At 38.6% G+C, this 15,858-nt stretch overlaps 1 protein-coding gene across 1 annotated transcript; it reads left to right on the top strand.

The window, feature by feature from the left end:
• The first annotated feature begins 780 nt into the window (after positions 1–780).
• LOC308085716 (stress-associated endoplasmic reticulum protein 1-like) lies at positions 781–5,922 on the top strand. Its single transcript, XM_080428990.1, has 3 exons — positions 781–984; positions 1,753–1,825; positions 3,705–5,922. The coding sequence occupies exons 1-3, from the start codon at positions 901–903 to the stop codon at positions 3,743–3,745; spliced, it is 198 nt and encodes a 65-aa protein (XP_080285116.1). The 5' UTR covers positions 781–900; the 3' UTR covers positions 3,746–5,922.
• Positions 5,923–15,858: the final 9,936 nt, after the last annotated feature.

A 15,858-nucleotide genomic window follows, 5' to 3' on the forward strand; every position in this document is an offset into this window, starting at 1 on the left:
GCGGGGCGGGCGTATTCTTCAATGCCACATCAGCACATGATAAACATTATAGAGTATTTTATAAATGTTGTTATTCTGTACATAAATCGTGATGTGTACATACGAAATGATATGTAAATGGCGGTGTTTACATTATGCGCTTTTATTTTATTTCGTAAAAATATTTTTGTCGTCTTTCTGGGGTAAAAATACATACGGTAGTTTATGCCTTAACATTACTTTTGAGGCACATTCATATAATTCAAGCTATGCCGTTATAAATGTAATCAGCTACTAATGATATACATATATTGATGCTCTACTCTCTATTCAAAATACAGCACCAATATTATTATAAGCTATAAAACTGTAGAATTATGAATAAAACAATGTTGCACCCGTGTTTAACTAATCATATAATAGAGGCATGTCAAACTCTAGATAACTGTGTGCAAAAAAATTATATATATTTTCATGATTAAGAATAAGTTGAGCTCAATGAAAATTAAAGGATATATATTTATTATCATCTAAACTTTGGCTAAAACATGGCAAATAAAGACCGGTTCAACTCAAGGTAAAATTATACCTTACGTGTCGTAGTGACACGCCGCAGCTCCGAGCGGGGAGGAGTTTAGTGTAGATTTAAACCAGAAATAGCAGATCTACGAGCTCACAACGCACAGCACCGCCCCGCGTTGTGAGCTTGTAGATCTGCTATTTTCGGCGAATCACATTTTTGTGCGTACACGTAGCCTACATGTGGGAGGAGCTTAAGTTAGTGTGTACGTAGACAAGTCTGGTCTCTCTGTTCTTTTAGACCTGCAGCCTCTCTGAGAGCAAGACGCGTCAGTTTATCCGAGTTTAAAACTTTAATTTAACTTTAAACTTAATTAAAACAAACCGCAACCTTCAGCAAAGATGGTGGCTAAACAGAGGATGCGCATGGCCAACGAGAAGCACAGCAAGAACATCAACCAAAGAGGGAATGTGACCAGATCCGCTGTAAGTAAAGTTGCTCAAATTATTATCATAACTGCCTTTCGTATTAATGCCAGTCAGCAGTATTTAAAAAACACTATGTTGGTTTGTTTAAGTGTAAGTAATAGAGCATGAGACTTGCAGTGGTGGAAAAAGTACTAATATACAAATGTTTTACGTAAAGTAAAAAGTATCAATACTGCAATCATGCAATGTAGAAATACTTACTTAAGTAAAAGTCCAGGAAGTCAAAATTTACAAAAGTATTGGTATCAAAATATCTTAAAGTACCAAAAGTAAAAGTACTCATTATTCAGAATATCCCATTTCACAAGTTTTTAAATGTATAAAACCCTATATATCGAAATTTATATAGGGTTGAAGTGGTTAATGTATGTAGTGTAATCATAATAAAAAATAACCAAAGTTTTCAAATAATTGTAGTGGAGTAAAAAATATTTGCCTCTGAGATGTAGTGGAGTAGAAGTAAATATACTGAAAATTGGAAATACTCCAGGAAAGTAAAAATACCTCAAAATTGTACTTGAGTAGAGTACTTGAGTACATGTACTTAGTTACTTTCCAACACTGGTCAGCAGTATTTAAAAACTACAATGTTGGTTTGTTTAAGTCTAAGTAAATAGAGCATGAGACATATATGTATCTTGAGTATTTTTTCACAGGTACAAACTCTTGAGTTTAAAGTTTGCAAATAAGATAGTTTTGTTGGAAAATGATGATGGTGTATATTTATGTGATTGATCTAAAGATTGATGTGTTTTTCCATGGCAGAGAACCCTGGGTGATGACAAGGGAGTGGGTCCATGGCTTCTGGCTCTGTTCCTGTTTGTTGTCTGTGGCTCAGGTAAATATCGAATCCTCATTTATTCTTGTCTTCTAATTAAAGTTTGACGTTGGATATATTGACAAAAATGCATATACATACATGACCATATCGTCTCTGTCGGGTGGAAACCTCATATGTCCAAAACTTGGAGCTCAAAACGCATTGCGTTTCGAGCTTGTAGATCTGCAGTGTGAAGCTGCAGTATGATCAAGTAGGGCGTTAATTTATGGGAAAAAAACATTCCATATTCTAAAAGGTTAGAATATGGAGATAAGAGGTTTCCCGCCCCGACAGCGACGATATATATTGTACATATAACTGTCAAAAGCATAAAACCACAAACAAGTTTGAGAGCTTATATCTATATCCTTTGAGTCCTGGAAGGCCTGTGTCACACTGTAAAACCCCTCAGTTTTTATTCTTAGTACATCATTCCTGTGTTATAAAGGGTATATTTTGAGTGGTTATTTATTGATTGATTGATTACTTTATTAGTCAGAAATGTAAACAGCACGAGGTACAGTCAGACATTTAAGCTAAAAGGATAACACAAAAAAGTCCTGGGCACTTGTTTCCTTCGTAGTCCTATGTATTCAATTCATCAACATAACATAAAAAATAACAGCAAAATACAATATCATCAACAAATATAAAACACTATGTACAAAGTAGAAAAAATAAGAAAAAAAACTGTCGGCAGTGATTGCCATCACCTTTGATGACTTCATCATGTTATGTAATAGTACGACTAAATGCAGATGTTGAAGGACCAACTGAACGTATCAAAGTCCATCTTTTATCATCTGCCAGGAGGACCAGGATAATCTTTGGTCTCTGGCTCCTCTGAGTGGGATTAGAGATTATGTTTCTACCTCTCCTCTGTGTGCCCATCAACTGAAAAATAAAATAGATTTTCAGAGTTAGGCTCCAATTAGGATTAGACATGTAGAGGTTAGGTTCATGGGTTGGGTTGGGGGGTAGAATATGCGTGATTTATACTGAAAATAGCCCATCTACTCTACAAGTTATTTTCGGTGTACAACATCTGCAGGGCAACTAAGCATGACTCAGGCTTAAGGGTTAAAAGTGGCAAAAGAAATGATAAAAATGTCATACCTTCCACATAAGTCCCACACTCTGGCTCCATATGCAGTAACTTTAATGATGACGTTTCGCCCTTGAGGTCCGAAACGTCATCTAAATCAACACATTTGTTAATTTTTAAGAAGGCCTGAAGGCCCGAAACATCATCATTAACCACTTAAACCCCAGCATCCATATTCTGGGGAAGACTTTAGCTGAAAATAGCAGATCTTACAAGCTCACAACGCTTGTAGATCGGCTAATTTCAGGCAGCAAAGATATTTAGAGTAGAGAAAAAAAACTGAAAAGGAACTTAGTGTAGAGCCCTGAGGGACTCCGGTCATCCAAGTAAAGGAATTAAGTGGTTAAAGTTACTGCATATGTAGCCTCGATCTCCAGGCTTTTATTGTTTAGTGTTGCTAAAAAATAAAAGCCTGGCCCAGCGCGTCGGTGTACTCGGTATAAGGAAGTGTTTCACTTCCCAACCAACCAGAGTGCAGTGGGCGTCGCTCGTAATGTTGTGTTAACGGGGCGGGGGTTGACGGACAGATCGGTGAACCAATGGGATCAGCCGCAGTCTCTCGCCGGCTCTTTACACCCGCCCCTCTATACACGAAATCAGGAGCGTTGGGGCAGTCTACTGCATATGGAGCCAGAGAGTGGAACACTGTCTTCCTCTTTTAAGTTTATTCATAGTGATCAGCACCTCACCACAACCTTTGGTGTGCATTACCGTTCCTGCTGTAAAATTGCTGTACTAAAATGTTGTCCTCATAGTAATAGTAAACGTATGTTTGTGTGTGTGTGTTACCAGCTATCTTCCAGATCATCCAGAGCATCAGGATGGGCATGTAAACGTGACATCATCACCAGGAGACGGAAAAAAGAGACCATCCATCGCACTACCGACAAGATTACAGCGAATGGCCGGGACCACTGCCATCTTTACACACACGCACACGTAACCCGCACATTCCCACCACCAATTGCCAGCCTCCTCCCCCTCCCCTGCCCCGGGCAGAGCGTCAAACCATTCCTCCTTTGTTTAAACTTTCCGTCATGCAGGGGTTTCCGTTGCGTCTGAACCGGGCCCGTTTGTTTCCCAGCCTTTCCAACCTTCAGATAAAAGAAACCACTAAAGCCTTTCTGAGGCCACGAGGATGATGACCCAGAAATGATGGTCTCGATCAGGTTCTATTTGTCCTTTTTATAAGCTTCCCACAGCTACACCCAACTGCCTCAGAATGAGTATCCCTCTGCCAGAGAGGAACCTACCACACCTCATCTAGCCATCAGCTAACAACAACGGTAGCATTAGCAGTAGTTTAGGACGAGTGGTTCTCAACCTGATCAAAAATATTTGCGATGGGGGTCCACGGCTAAATGCATACAAGTTTGAGAACCACTGCCCTAGGGTCCTGTCACTCTGAGATTGTTATGGGTCCATTTGGTTTCATTTGTACAATCTCGGAGTTAAATTAACTTACGATTTTCATCTCTGGGGTCCCAGAGATGAAAATCATAATCAAATCAAATTAGAAAGGTTGAGAATCACTGGTCCAGGATGTGTTTCTCTCCACATTTGAGGTGCAGCACAACATTTCAGTCACCTTTTTAGAGCATTCCCTAATTTCCACACAATGTGTTTTTTTCTTTACACTAGCCCTTCCCCCAGTACCGTTTAGATACTGAGCAGGTTCTCCATGCTAGTGGGAGCATTCCCGGTTTGACTTCCACACATTCCCCCCCCAAAAAAGCCAGGAAACTTGTATTTCTCTCTTGTAATATTCTTTTATACCTGGAGGACAAAAGCTACGGTTTGTTTGAGTTAAACTCGTTCCATTCCTTCCTGCCTGTTGTGTCATCACGAAGGTGTTTCCTAAGAACACCCAGCCACACCCAGCTCTATTGTCCTGTTTGTTTTCCATTTAATGCTGAGATGGTTCACACAGCAGTGGGTCCATGTTAATCTAATCTCATGTTGTGTTTGTTGACACCTTGATGCTCATTGAAATCTGTGTCTGTGAGTTTGTCAGTTTGTCAATGAGGTTTGAAGTTGTCTTTTTGTCTGTCTCACTCTCGTCTCACTATTTCCTCTTTCCCTCTTATCTCTATCTCTATCTCTTTGTGTTGCTATGAGTTGTCAACCTGATTTATACATTGCATGTTAGTGTCGCACACTAAAACAGCAGATCTACAAGCTGAACATTGTACTTATCAGAACATTATTACAGCATTAATGCATGCATATATTAATGAATATGCCTCTTTTTTTTGTATCCTGACAAATGTGGACAGACACTGATGAAGCTCACATTGTTCTACCAGTAACAAATGAGCTGCAGGTAATAATAAAAGATGAAAAGCTATTTTTTAAAAGCAACAAAGGCATTTGATAGTCTACCATGGTGAAAGTACGTATTCAAATCCATTGACTGTAACAAAAACACTTGGTGTTTCCACACACAAGAGCTTGTTAGATTGTCTATTTTCGGTGTGCAATGCGATGCACAACCAAGTATGAATCAGGCGTCAGTCTCTCCACCTCTCTCTTTCTCTCTAGTCTGTTTCTATGAGACGTCAGTCTCTTCATCCACACTGGACTGCAGCCTTTATGACCAGGACGGTATTCATAAAATAATCTGCTTTCATTTCACCTCCAGTCAGTGTTCCAACACAGAGAACTTTTGTCCTCTTGAATGTTTGGAGCTTGATTTGTTAAAAATATTTCATTCAAAGTGCCTCTTGGTTTTAACTGTCATTCAGTTTCTGCCAACAACTGTATTCCAAACTAGTCTTGTGCTTTAAAATGGTTGTAAGACCCCAGTATCTGGTGTTTACACCTCTCTCTATCTCTTGTATCTACTACAGTATATATTTGTGTTTTATCTTACTTGACAGAAGGAATTCATGTCTCTTGCGAAACGGGAGGATTTGAATGTAGGGAGGTGGCAGACTGCACTGTGTGTGGTCTCCCACCTGTCTGTCAAAACATGTTTACAAAATGAAATAAATGCTTGTTGAAGAATTAACATTGTGTATACCGTATCTGTTACTGGAAAATACAAAAACATACTAAAATAATAAAACTATCTATGAACATGATCTACAAGCTCACAATGCGTCGCATTGTGAGCTTGTAGATCGGCTATTTTCAAATCACTGAAATGTATATAAGGCTGAAGTGGTTAATGTATATTTTGTAATAATCAAAATCTACAAAGTAACTATAAATAAAGGTTTCAAATGCAGTGGAGTAAAAGTACAATATTTGTATTTGAGATTTAGTGGAGTAGAAGTAGAAGTATTGGAAATTGCAAATACTCAAGTAAAGTAAAAAATACCTCAAAATTGTACAGTACTTAAGTAGATGTACTTAGTTACTTTCCACCACTAATAGATTAATAACGGTTCACTGATAGTGCAGGTAGCAGCTAAAATACACACTATAATGAAATGGATTATAACTGTATTTGTACACTAGGTGGCGACATAGACCAAAAGAATGTTAGTTATTTAGAACGTTTATATTTGCCAAGTTTGGTCCATTTCTCTCATACAATACAAGAACAACACTGCAAGAAAAGGAGAAGTAAAAAATAGAGTAATATTTAATATAAGGTAAGGAATGTACGTGTGTGAGCAGTCTTGATGTCTGAGCAAAGTATGTTTTTGCAGCAAAAGTTTCAAAACTTACTTTTGCTGCAAAAGTTTCAAAACTTACTCTCCAACGATGTTGGAGAGTAATAGTAGCCTATGGTGGTAGTAGAGTAATAGAAGCAGTAAATGCATTACTTAATAGTAGTGATTTATTTAAATGGTATACTTTTACTCAACTGAAATTATTTAGTTACTAGTTACTTAGTAGATTTCTATTACAAAACATACATTACCCACTTCAGCCCTACATACATTTTGGCCATTTGAAAATAGCTGATCTACAAGCTCACAATGCCTAGCATCGCAATGCATTGTGAGCTTGTAGATCTGCTATTTTCAAAAGATTTTATACATTTTAAAACTTGTGAAATGGGACATTCTGCGAAATGAGTAGTTTTACTTTTGTACTTTAAGTATGTTTTGATACCAAAACTTACCAAACTTTGAATTCCGGACTTTTAGTTGTAACAGCGTATTTCTACATTGCAGTATTTAAACTTTTACTTAAGTAAAAAATATGTGTACTTTTTCCACCACTGTTAACAGGTCAACCTCTGCACGGAATTATACACACTCCACTTCTGTTTCTCACCACACCAAAACCAATGCGGTGAGCAACATCACGTTTGACCACAGATGATTGATTTACTTCCACCAAAAGAGGGTGGTGTTGTTTAACAAAATTATAGTCATATTATTTTATAACACATAATATCATAATATATAACATGTTATAACATAATATAATTATTATCATTATTATGTATCATTATTATTAATTATTATGTTACAACATAATATAACACACTACTAATATAACAATAACATAAAATATATTTAAAGAACTAGAAAAAGTACGAAGCACAGGTCTCCGCCAGGTCAGGTACGTGATTGTGGCCTCCTGGTGGCGCTATAATAGGCCAATGTGAAAAGGGTGCCATTTATTCTTAGGTCGTTCACGGCAATCGGACACTGCATTCATGATTTGAGGCATTTTGTTCCAAAAATGGGTTTTGCTAAATTAGATCTGCTGGTGGCGCTATAACAGGCCAATGTGAAAAGGGTGGCATTTCTTCCTTGGCCTAGTGGGAATATGCCCGTGAAATTTCACGGAAATCGCAAGCTGCGTTCATGATTTGAGGCATTTTGTTCAAAATGGACCAATCCTGCAAACTTTGGAAGCCAACCTTAGCCAATGAGGATGGAATATGGGAAATTGATGACAGATCCGTGTTAATCACATGACTATAGAGATACTGTGTACCGATTTGCATGACGTTTGGATAAAATCTGTAGGAGTAATATCAAAAAATGGGTTTTGCACAAATCGGCCTCCTGGTGGCGCTATAACAGGCCCATGTTATAACCTGGCAGAGGTTCTGAATTGGCATCCAGGGAGTGTGTGTGCACAGTTTCGCAGCGACCGGGCCTACGGTGCCGGAGATTAGCTGGTAACACACGGACAGGACACACACACGGACGGACGGACACACGGACGGATGGACAGGGTGCAAAACATACTCTCTCGCCGTGCCTTTCGGCCTGGCGGAGACAATAATACAAATTCTCCATAAAGGAGAATTTTGATTTATAGAAAATTAAATAAAGGCAATAGGAACTCCTTTTACAGTGATAGAAGGCTAGTAGTAGTAGTAGTAGTAATATTAAAGGTTGTAGTAGTTCAGCTTGTTGGTATGCATTAAGTTAATGATAGAATAAAGATATTATTTAGAATAAACCAGATTTGACCAAACAGTCAGAATGAACCGGTCTCTGATTGCAAACACACTTAGTAGTATTGTGATAAGTCATATTGTTTGTAATATTATAGTATTGTATTGTATTTTAGCATTGTTATTGTTTATAACAATCTACCCTAAGTACAATTACGTGTGTGGGTGCATGCATGCATGCGTTTGTGTTTGTGTGTGTGTGTGTGTGTGTGTGTGTGTGTGTGTGTGTGTGTGTGTGTGTGTGTGTGTGTGTGTGTGTGTGTGTGTGTGTGCGTGCGTGCGTGCGTGCGTGCGTGCGTGCGTGCGTGCGTGCGTGCGTGCGTGCGTGCGTGCGTGCGTGCGTGCGTGCGTGCGTGTGTCTGTGTGTGCGTTTGTCTGTGTGTGCGTGTGTGTGTGTGTGTGTGTGTGTGTGTGTGTGTGTGTGTGTGTGTGTGTGTGTGTGTGTGTGTGTGTGTGTGTGTGTGTGTGTGTGTGTGTGTGTGTGTAGACATGGCCCTCCAGACATCAGCTTGGTGTCACAGTAGGGGGTCCTGGCAGCTTGTGTCCCAGAAAGAGTTGAGACAAACAACAGTCCACATTCTACCCAACTACCCACCAAAACACATCATATATACAGTATGATTCTACAATTACCCACTTATACACATCACATGATCCATACAGTATGCGCCATCCTCTCTTAGTGTATCTACGCACGCTTTATTCTTGCCTACAGCAGTGGTTTTAAAACTTTTTGAATTATAAGGACCACCAGTTTGTTAATGCATATAGGCGACAAACCCCCATAACTCTCAGAGTTACAGACTCAGACTGGTAAGGGTCCATTAGTTCTATTAGTAACTATCAACATTGGTGGGAAAAGTACTCAAATGTTTTACTTTTGTAAAAGTATCAATACTGCAATGTAGAAGTACTCTGTTATAAGTAAAAGTCCGGAATTCAAAATTCAAATGAATTCAAAAATTAAAAGTACAAAAGTATTGGCATCAATGTAGCAGAAAATAGCAGATCTACAAGCTCACAATGTGTCGCATCAATCAGCTGGGGACCCCCTGGAACCCCCCCTAGGACCCTACTTTGAGAACCAGTGTGCCTAATGGAAGGGGTCACCTGTCTGTCTGTAAGATGAAGATGTGATTAAGTGTTCATGAACAGGATGTGAGTGTGTCATTATCTGGCAGTGCACAGCCAACAACGTATTGTCTTTATTGAGACAGATGGCTTCTGATTACAGGGCTTCACATCCAACTGCTGTTTACACACGAGAACTGTTTAACAAAGGTGTCTTCCGCTCTCTCACACTTATGCTTGATTTATATGCTCCATCGGGCTTCACACAGCCATTACATGGAAACAGTGGAAAAGCAAAACATTCTGGTTTGTGTGAGTGGTTTTCAGTTCTGTAGTACCAGTGGTGGAAAAAGTACTCACATTTGTTACTTAAGTAAAAGTATCAATAATGCAATGTAGAAAAACTCTGTTACAAATAAAAGTCCGGAATTAAATTTTTACTTTTTACTTTTACTTAAAGTACAAAAGTATTGGTATCAAAATGTACTCTTTGTTCAGAATGTCCCATTTCACAAGTTTTCAAATGTATAACAATCTTTTGAAAATAGCAGATCTACAAGTTCACAATGCGTACAAAAGGTAAAATACCTCAAAAGTACAGCACTTAAGTAAATGTACAGTTACTTTCCACCAATGTGTAGTACCACCTGCTATGGATGTTCGTCTGTCGCCTTAAAGTCACAACCTGCTGCAACAACTGAATATTTGTTCAAAGATTGTTGGTCAGCCACTTCAGAGACACTATTCATCTACATATAATAACAGTAACAGTAAGTCTGCCAAGGAATATCACTTCAAGCACTAGTCATGATTTGAAAGGGTAATATAAGTCGCTGCCTTCTAAAAGGAGATATAATGTTCCAGAAGTTCTTTGTTCATCAGTCGATTTTGAGGCTAAATCTAGGACCTGGCCAAGGGCCAGTAGACCAATGAAGGACATCTCTGCTCTTGTACTTCATGTTTCATGTTGTGTTCAAAGTAATATTGTATTGTATTGTATTGTATCGTATTGTATTGTATCATAACTCTATTATATCTCCAAACAGGGTCAAATCACATGGAAACTAATTTACCCTGTTAGTGACTGTATATATGGATATTTACTCAGAGGGGAGACATGATCTGTTATGTTTAATTGAGAAGCATCGTGAAAATTTAATGAATACAATTATTTAACTGCAATTATTATAAAATGTGAAATGGTATTTTGTGATGGTGAGGAAAGAAGGGGGAGAAGGAGGGGAGGGGGGGGGGGGTAAGGCCACCTCAAGACCAAACAAAAGATGAAATAATTAAATCATGATGTCACATTGATGAGCATTGTTGAGCAGACAGACAGACAGACAGGCAGACCTACTTCTCTCTAGACAGAATATCCAGACACATAGACCTACATACTGTACATCCAGGGTGAGGGACTGACACAAACAGCCTCTTATTTGGGTCACGCAGGGTTAGTGTGGCACTGGCATGGGTTGCTTCTTTGATCGTTTTTGTTATCTCGACGGCATTGTAAATGAGGGCAAACCTCAATGCTCTTTTTGAGAATAAATAAAGGTCTCAATCAATCAATCAATCAATCAATCAATACTCAGACACCACAGTTACTGATGCACCCACACAAATTCAAACATTTTTATGAACCTTCTTGACACATAGTCAAAGGGTCAATAACAGAGTACCAAAAGTCCTGAGGAGGAACAACAAAAACAAACAACACAAAACAACAGCATTTGAAGCTGTCTGTGTCGCCCCCATGAAGGACCCCACTCTGCTGTTGTCCACCCCTGATCTGTCTGAATGGGGCCCCTCCATCGTATAACATTATATAACACTTGACTAGTATGCTCCTTTGAACATGTTAGTGTTCAGGCCGTAACTGGGACATGTGAGATTCCTTATACATGCACATAAAAACACATTTTGAACGGTTCATAGATCAGGGGCCCACCTCTTGCAAAAACCAGGGGGTGTCCTATTTATCGCAGATATAGAGAAGCTTGTGGAGTCCACAAACATCGTCATAAAGTACGCTGACATGATGGACCTGATTGTCCATGACAACAAGTCTGTCTGCAGGGACGAAGTCGGAAAAACGACGAGCTCAGATCACTGACACAATGGTGTCACAAGAACAACCTCGTTCTAACGTCAACAAGACCAAGGACCTGATTGTGGACAACAGGAGGCCCAAGAAGAGAGCACGCCCCCCTCTATGATGCTGTATAACCAACACTGCTACCGTCGTTCAACCGAGGCTACTAAGAAGAGGCCCAGCGACAACAACGCACCTCAGCCACCAGTGGTGGAAAGTAACTAAGTATATGTACTCAAGTACTGTACTTAAGTACAATTTTGAGGTACTTCAATTTGCAATACTTTTACTTGTACTATTCATCTCAGAGGCAAATATTGTACTTTTACTCCATTAATTATTTGAAAACTTTAGTTACTAGTTACTTTGTAGATTTTGATTATTATTACAAAACCACTTCAGTCGTATTTAAACTTTGGCAATTTGAAAATAGACGATCTACAAGCTCACAACGTGTCGCGAAGCGAGGCGTTGTGAGCTTGTAGATCTGCTATTTTCAAAGGATTTTTATACATTTGAAAACTTGTGAAATGGGACCTTCTGCATAACGAGTACTTTTACTTTAGGTACTTTATGTACATTTTGATACTTTATGTACTTTTACTCTAGTACATTATGAATTCCGGACTTTTACTTGTAACAGAGTATTTGGCACCCTGTGAAGAGCCAATGGGACAAAATGTGGTTTCATTAAAGGGAAGTAAATGTTGGAATGGCTACCACTTGCAATAAGGCCTATACAGTATGCACACATCCCACTTTTAAGACCCATCTGAATTGTGATCATAACTAAACTGACACGATGGACAACAATATGTCAGTTTAGTAATGATGATACAATGCATTTTGTTTTTAAGGTTTCGAGGCCTATCAGGCTCGAAGCCTTATTGAAACTGTAGGCGTTCTTCTTCCGCCGTTTTTTCAGTTCTGGCCCAACCGTGTGGTCGCTTTTTACAAAACTCGGCAATATGGTAGAGGGCTATGCCAAACGGCTAAGAAACGAAACTCACAACTATCGGCCAAAGGGTGGCGCTATTTCACTCAATTGACTTTGAACAGGTACAACTCATGCCCTGTTTGACCTACAGCCATGAAACTTCGATACACACATGCGTCTCCGTCCTCATGTCTAACAACTTTCATACTTATGACTTTTGACCTCTGACCTTTAGATTTCCCACCATTTTGAATTATATGAAAAACAGTACAAATCGATCTCCTCCTGGGATCTTTGAGCAATCTGCACGAAACTTTTTACACATGAACTTTGGACCAATATCTAAAATCTAGCTTCATGAAAAGTTTGTAATGTAGCTTAGATACATACATAGATTTAGACAACATATTCTGGACGGCTTAGCCTTCAGCCACACTGACAATTGTACAATAAAGTTTTAAGCCACTGTATGTTTTTATTTATTTATAACAAAGCAAATGGAAATACTCACCAGACGTGATGGTGAGTGCATCACTGTATTCAGTGTAGTAAACTGGTTGTCCTCTCTCTCCTCTGCACCAGTAGACTCCATCTTCTGACACACTGATTGATCCAGTAGAGTATTGAACACCATCTTGCATGTGATCAGTGAGTCTGTGTTGTTTTTGTACCAGTAGTATTTCCATCCAGATGAGCCGTCCACAGAGCAGGTCAGTGAAACACTCCCCCCTAGGTATGCTCTGTTGGTCACCTTTCAGAATGGCCTTTGGTTTATCTGTTGATCACATTAAAGGAGAATTTTGGACTAAGTTTTTCTTACCTTTTCTATGATGTTATGATATCTTAGGATGAATGATACAGTAGAACATTTTCATAACTCCATCCTGGGTCCGCCACAGCTTAAAACGTGCGCGGATAGGCCTTGCGTTAGATCACATATTTTAATAGCTTTTTTTTTTTTTTTTTTTTTTTTATCTGACGTTCATAGTGACAGAACACTGTCCCAAAAAAACTAAAAAAACAGAAGTCTCGCTAGACGAGATTTCAATCTCGTCTAGCGAGACTTAGATTATTTTATTTTTTTGGTTGCATAGTGTTCTGTCACTATGAACGTCAGATCTCACCAAAATAAATATTTAAAAAAGCTATTAAAATATGTGATCTAACGCAAGGCCTATCCGTGCACGTTTTAAGCTGTGGCGGACCCGGGATGGAGTTATGAAATTTTTCTACTGTACCATTCATCCTAAGATATCATAACATCATAGAAAAGGTAGGAAAAACTTAGTCCAAATTTCTCCTTTAAGAAGAATGTTTTGGGGGGGGGGGAATTAATTGTAGATAGCGACACCCCACTCCACGGTATGTAAAGGCACGGACACACATCTGTGTCAGAAGCGGTGTAGTCGACTTTCTTTCTTTTTGTTTCAAGGAAAACATCAAATCTAGTAGGAAGGCCTAAAAAGTGTTTTTGTCAGGATCATACTATTATTTTTTTTAAAGTATTAGTCGTATAATACGTTTAATACATATAGTATGTCTTACCTGATACATTCAAAGTGACTTTATTACTCTGTTTTGTATCCTTTCTATCACTTTTCATTAATACCAATACACTGGTATTCACTGTGGCCTGACACTGTTGTAACTTGATATGTGTTCCAACCAAGGAATTGGATAAATCGAACACCATCTTTGTATAGGATATACCGTCAGTAACTCTCTGCTTGTCCTTCTCTCATGTCACACGTGAATGTAATGTTCTCTCCAGTAAACATCTGGGGCCATTTGAGGTCCTGGGTCAGAACAGCTTCTGGTCTCTCTACACAAACACACAAGTAGAATCAAACCAAATGCTAAAAACAGCCTTGTCTGTCAATAAATCACAGTAACAAGCACAATATAGTAAGCTGACAGAAATATGCCATAATTGAGAGGATGCTGTAAATGTATGTGACAGATGAGAATATGAACTTGACTGAGTGAATCAAATAAAAATCTTCACCTTGACTTTGTCCATAGGAGAGACAGCTACTCAGCACTGAAAAACATTTGATGAGACAATATCAAGCTAAAATATCAATTGTAATTATAATTAACACCAACATAGACAGCTACAGTTGGCTCAAGTTCAATAAGAACAAATACGTACAATATTATCATGTCCATTCTGCTCATGTTTTATTAACATGAAGGCTAATGATGCTTGATTAAAACTGACAGGATTGCTGCAAAAAAAATTGTTAATCAGAAAGCTAATTAGCACCTTCTTGCTTTCTGCATTTAAGTGTGTGTGTGTGTGTGTGTGTGTGTGTGTGTGTGTGTGTGTGTGTGTGTGTGTGTGTGTGTGTGTGTGTGTGTGTGTGTGTGTGTGTGTGTGTGTGTGTGTGTGTGTGTGTGTGTGTGTGTGTGTGTGTGTGTGTGTGTGTGTGTGTGTGTGTGTGTGTGTGTGTGTGTGTGTGGTTTAAAGGAAACATTGAACACCTTTTATGAAGTATGATGACAATAACAAGTTACAATCTGAGGCTCCACATTAATGTTAGTTTAAAGCTTAATGTTGTAGAATAATACATGTAAAAAATACATTTGCAGTAATATTCTGATTTCCAACAAATGTTTTGCAGGTAGCTAAATCATAATTTGTGTAAAAACATACAAATAAAAATAAATGTGTGGGACCATAAGATGCTAAAGGGTCTCTCTGTTGCATCATCATTGTTTGGTCTGTCATTTTGGTTGTTATTGCTAATAATAAATCAAAATATTGTTGAAATAATAAATATACAGCAAGGCTAAAACATTGGTCATGATCCTGCAAAAATGCAACTACAACATCGATTCCATTGTCATGCTTTTACTGTATTCTAAATCAGAAACGTAACTTTAAAGAAGCAGTTGTTTAAAAGTACAGCCATGTATTCTGTCATTGAAATGGTTCAAATAACAGTATAATAGAATAGAAGCCTAATAATAGTGATATACTGTACTCACAGAGGAGCACACAGGCCAAGGTGTGACCCATCCTCTAACCTTTCTACTTCCTATCTACAGTTTAGAGAGAGAGAGAGAGAGAGAGAGAGAGAGAGAGAGAGAGAGAGAGAGAGAGAGAGAGAGAGAGAGAGAGAGAGAGAGAGAGAGAGAGAAAGTGTGTGTGTGTGTGTGTGTGTGTGTGTGTGTGTGTGTGTGTGTGTGTGTGTGTGTGTGTGTGTGTGTGGACTAAACCAAATTATAAAACAGCAAAAGGACTAAAAGCAAAAGGACTAAACCAAATTATAAAACAGCAAAAGGAAAACTACCTGACACACTGGAAAGAAGCAACACAAAAGCAAAGTAAACTAGAATGCTATCTGGCCCTAAACAGAGAATACGCAGTGGCAGAATACCTGAGCACCGTGACTGACCCAAAACAAAGAAAAATCTTAACTAGGTACAGACTCAGTGAGCACAGTCTTGCGATCGAGAAAGGTCGTCA

This window comes from Gymnoscopelus braueri, assembly GCF_963280865.1.
Source record: "Gymnoscopelus braueri genome assembly, chromosome: 5".
Taxonomy (NCBI): domain Eukaryota; kingdom Metazoa; phylum Chordata; class Actinopteri; order Myctophiformes; family Myctophidae; genus Gymnoscopelus; species Gymnoscopelus braueri.

Bases quoted from the DNA above. Each gene is read 5' to 3' on its own strand.
- LOC308085716 (XM_080428990.1), top strand. From the start codon at position 901: ATGGTGGCTAAACAGAGGATGCGCATGGCCAACGAGAAGCACAGCAAG. The intron at 985-1,752 runs GTAAGTAAAGTT...TTTCCATGGCAG, and splicing joins GGAATGTGACCAGATCCGCT to AGAACCCTGGGTGATGACAA. The intron at 1,826-3,704 runs GTAAATATCGAA...GTGTGTTACCAG, and splicing joins GTTTGTTGTCTGTGGCTCAG to CTATCTTCCAGATCATCCAG.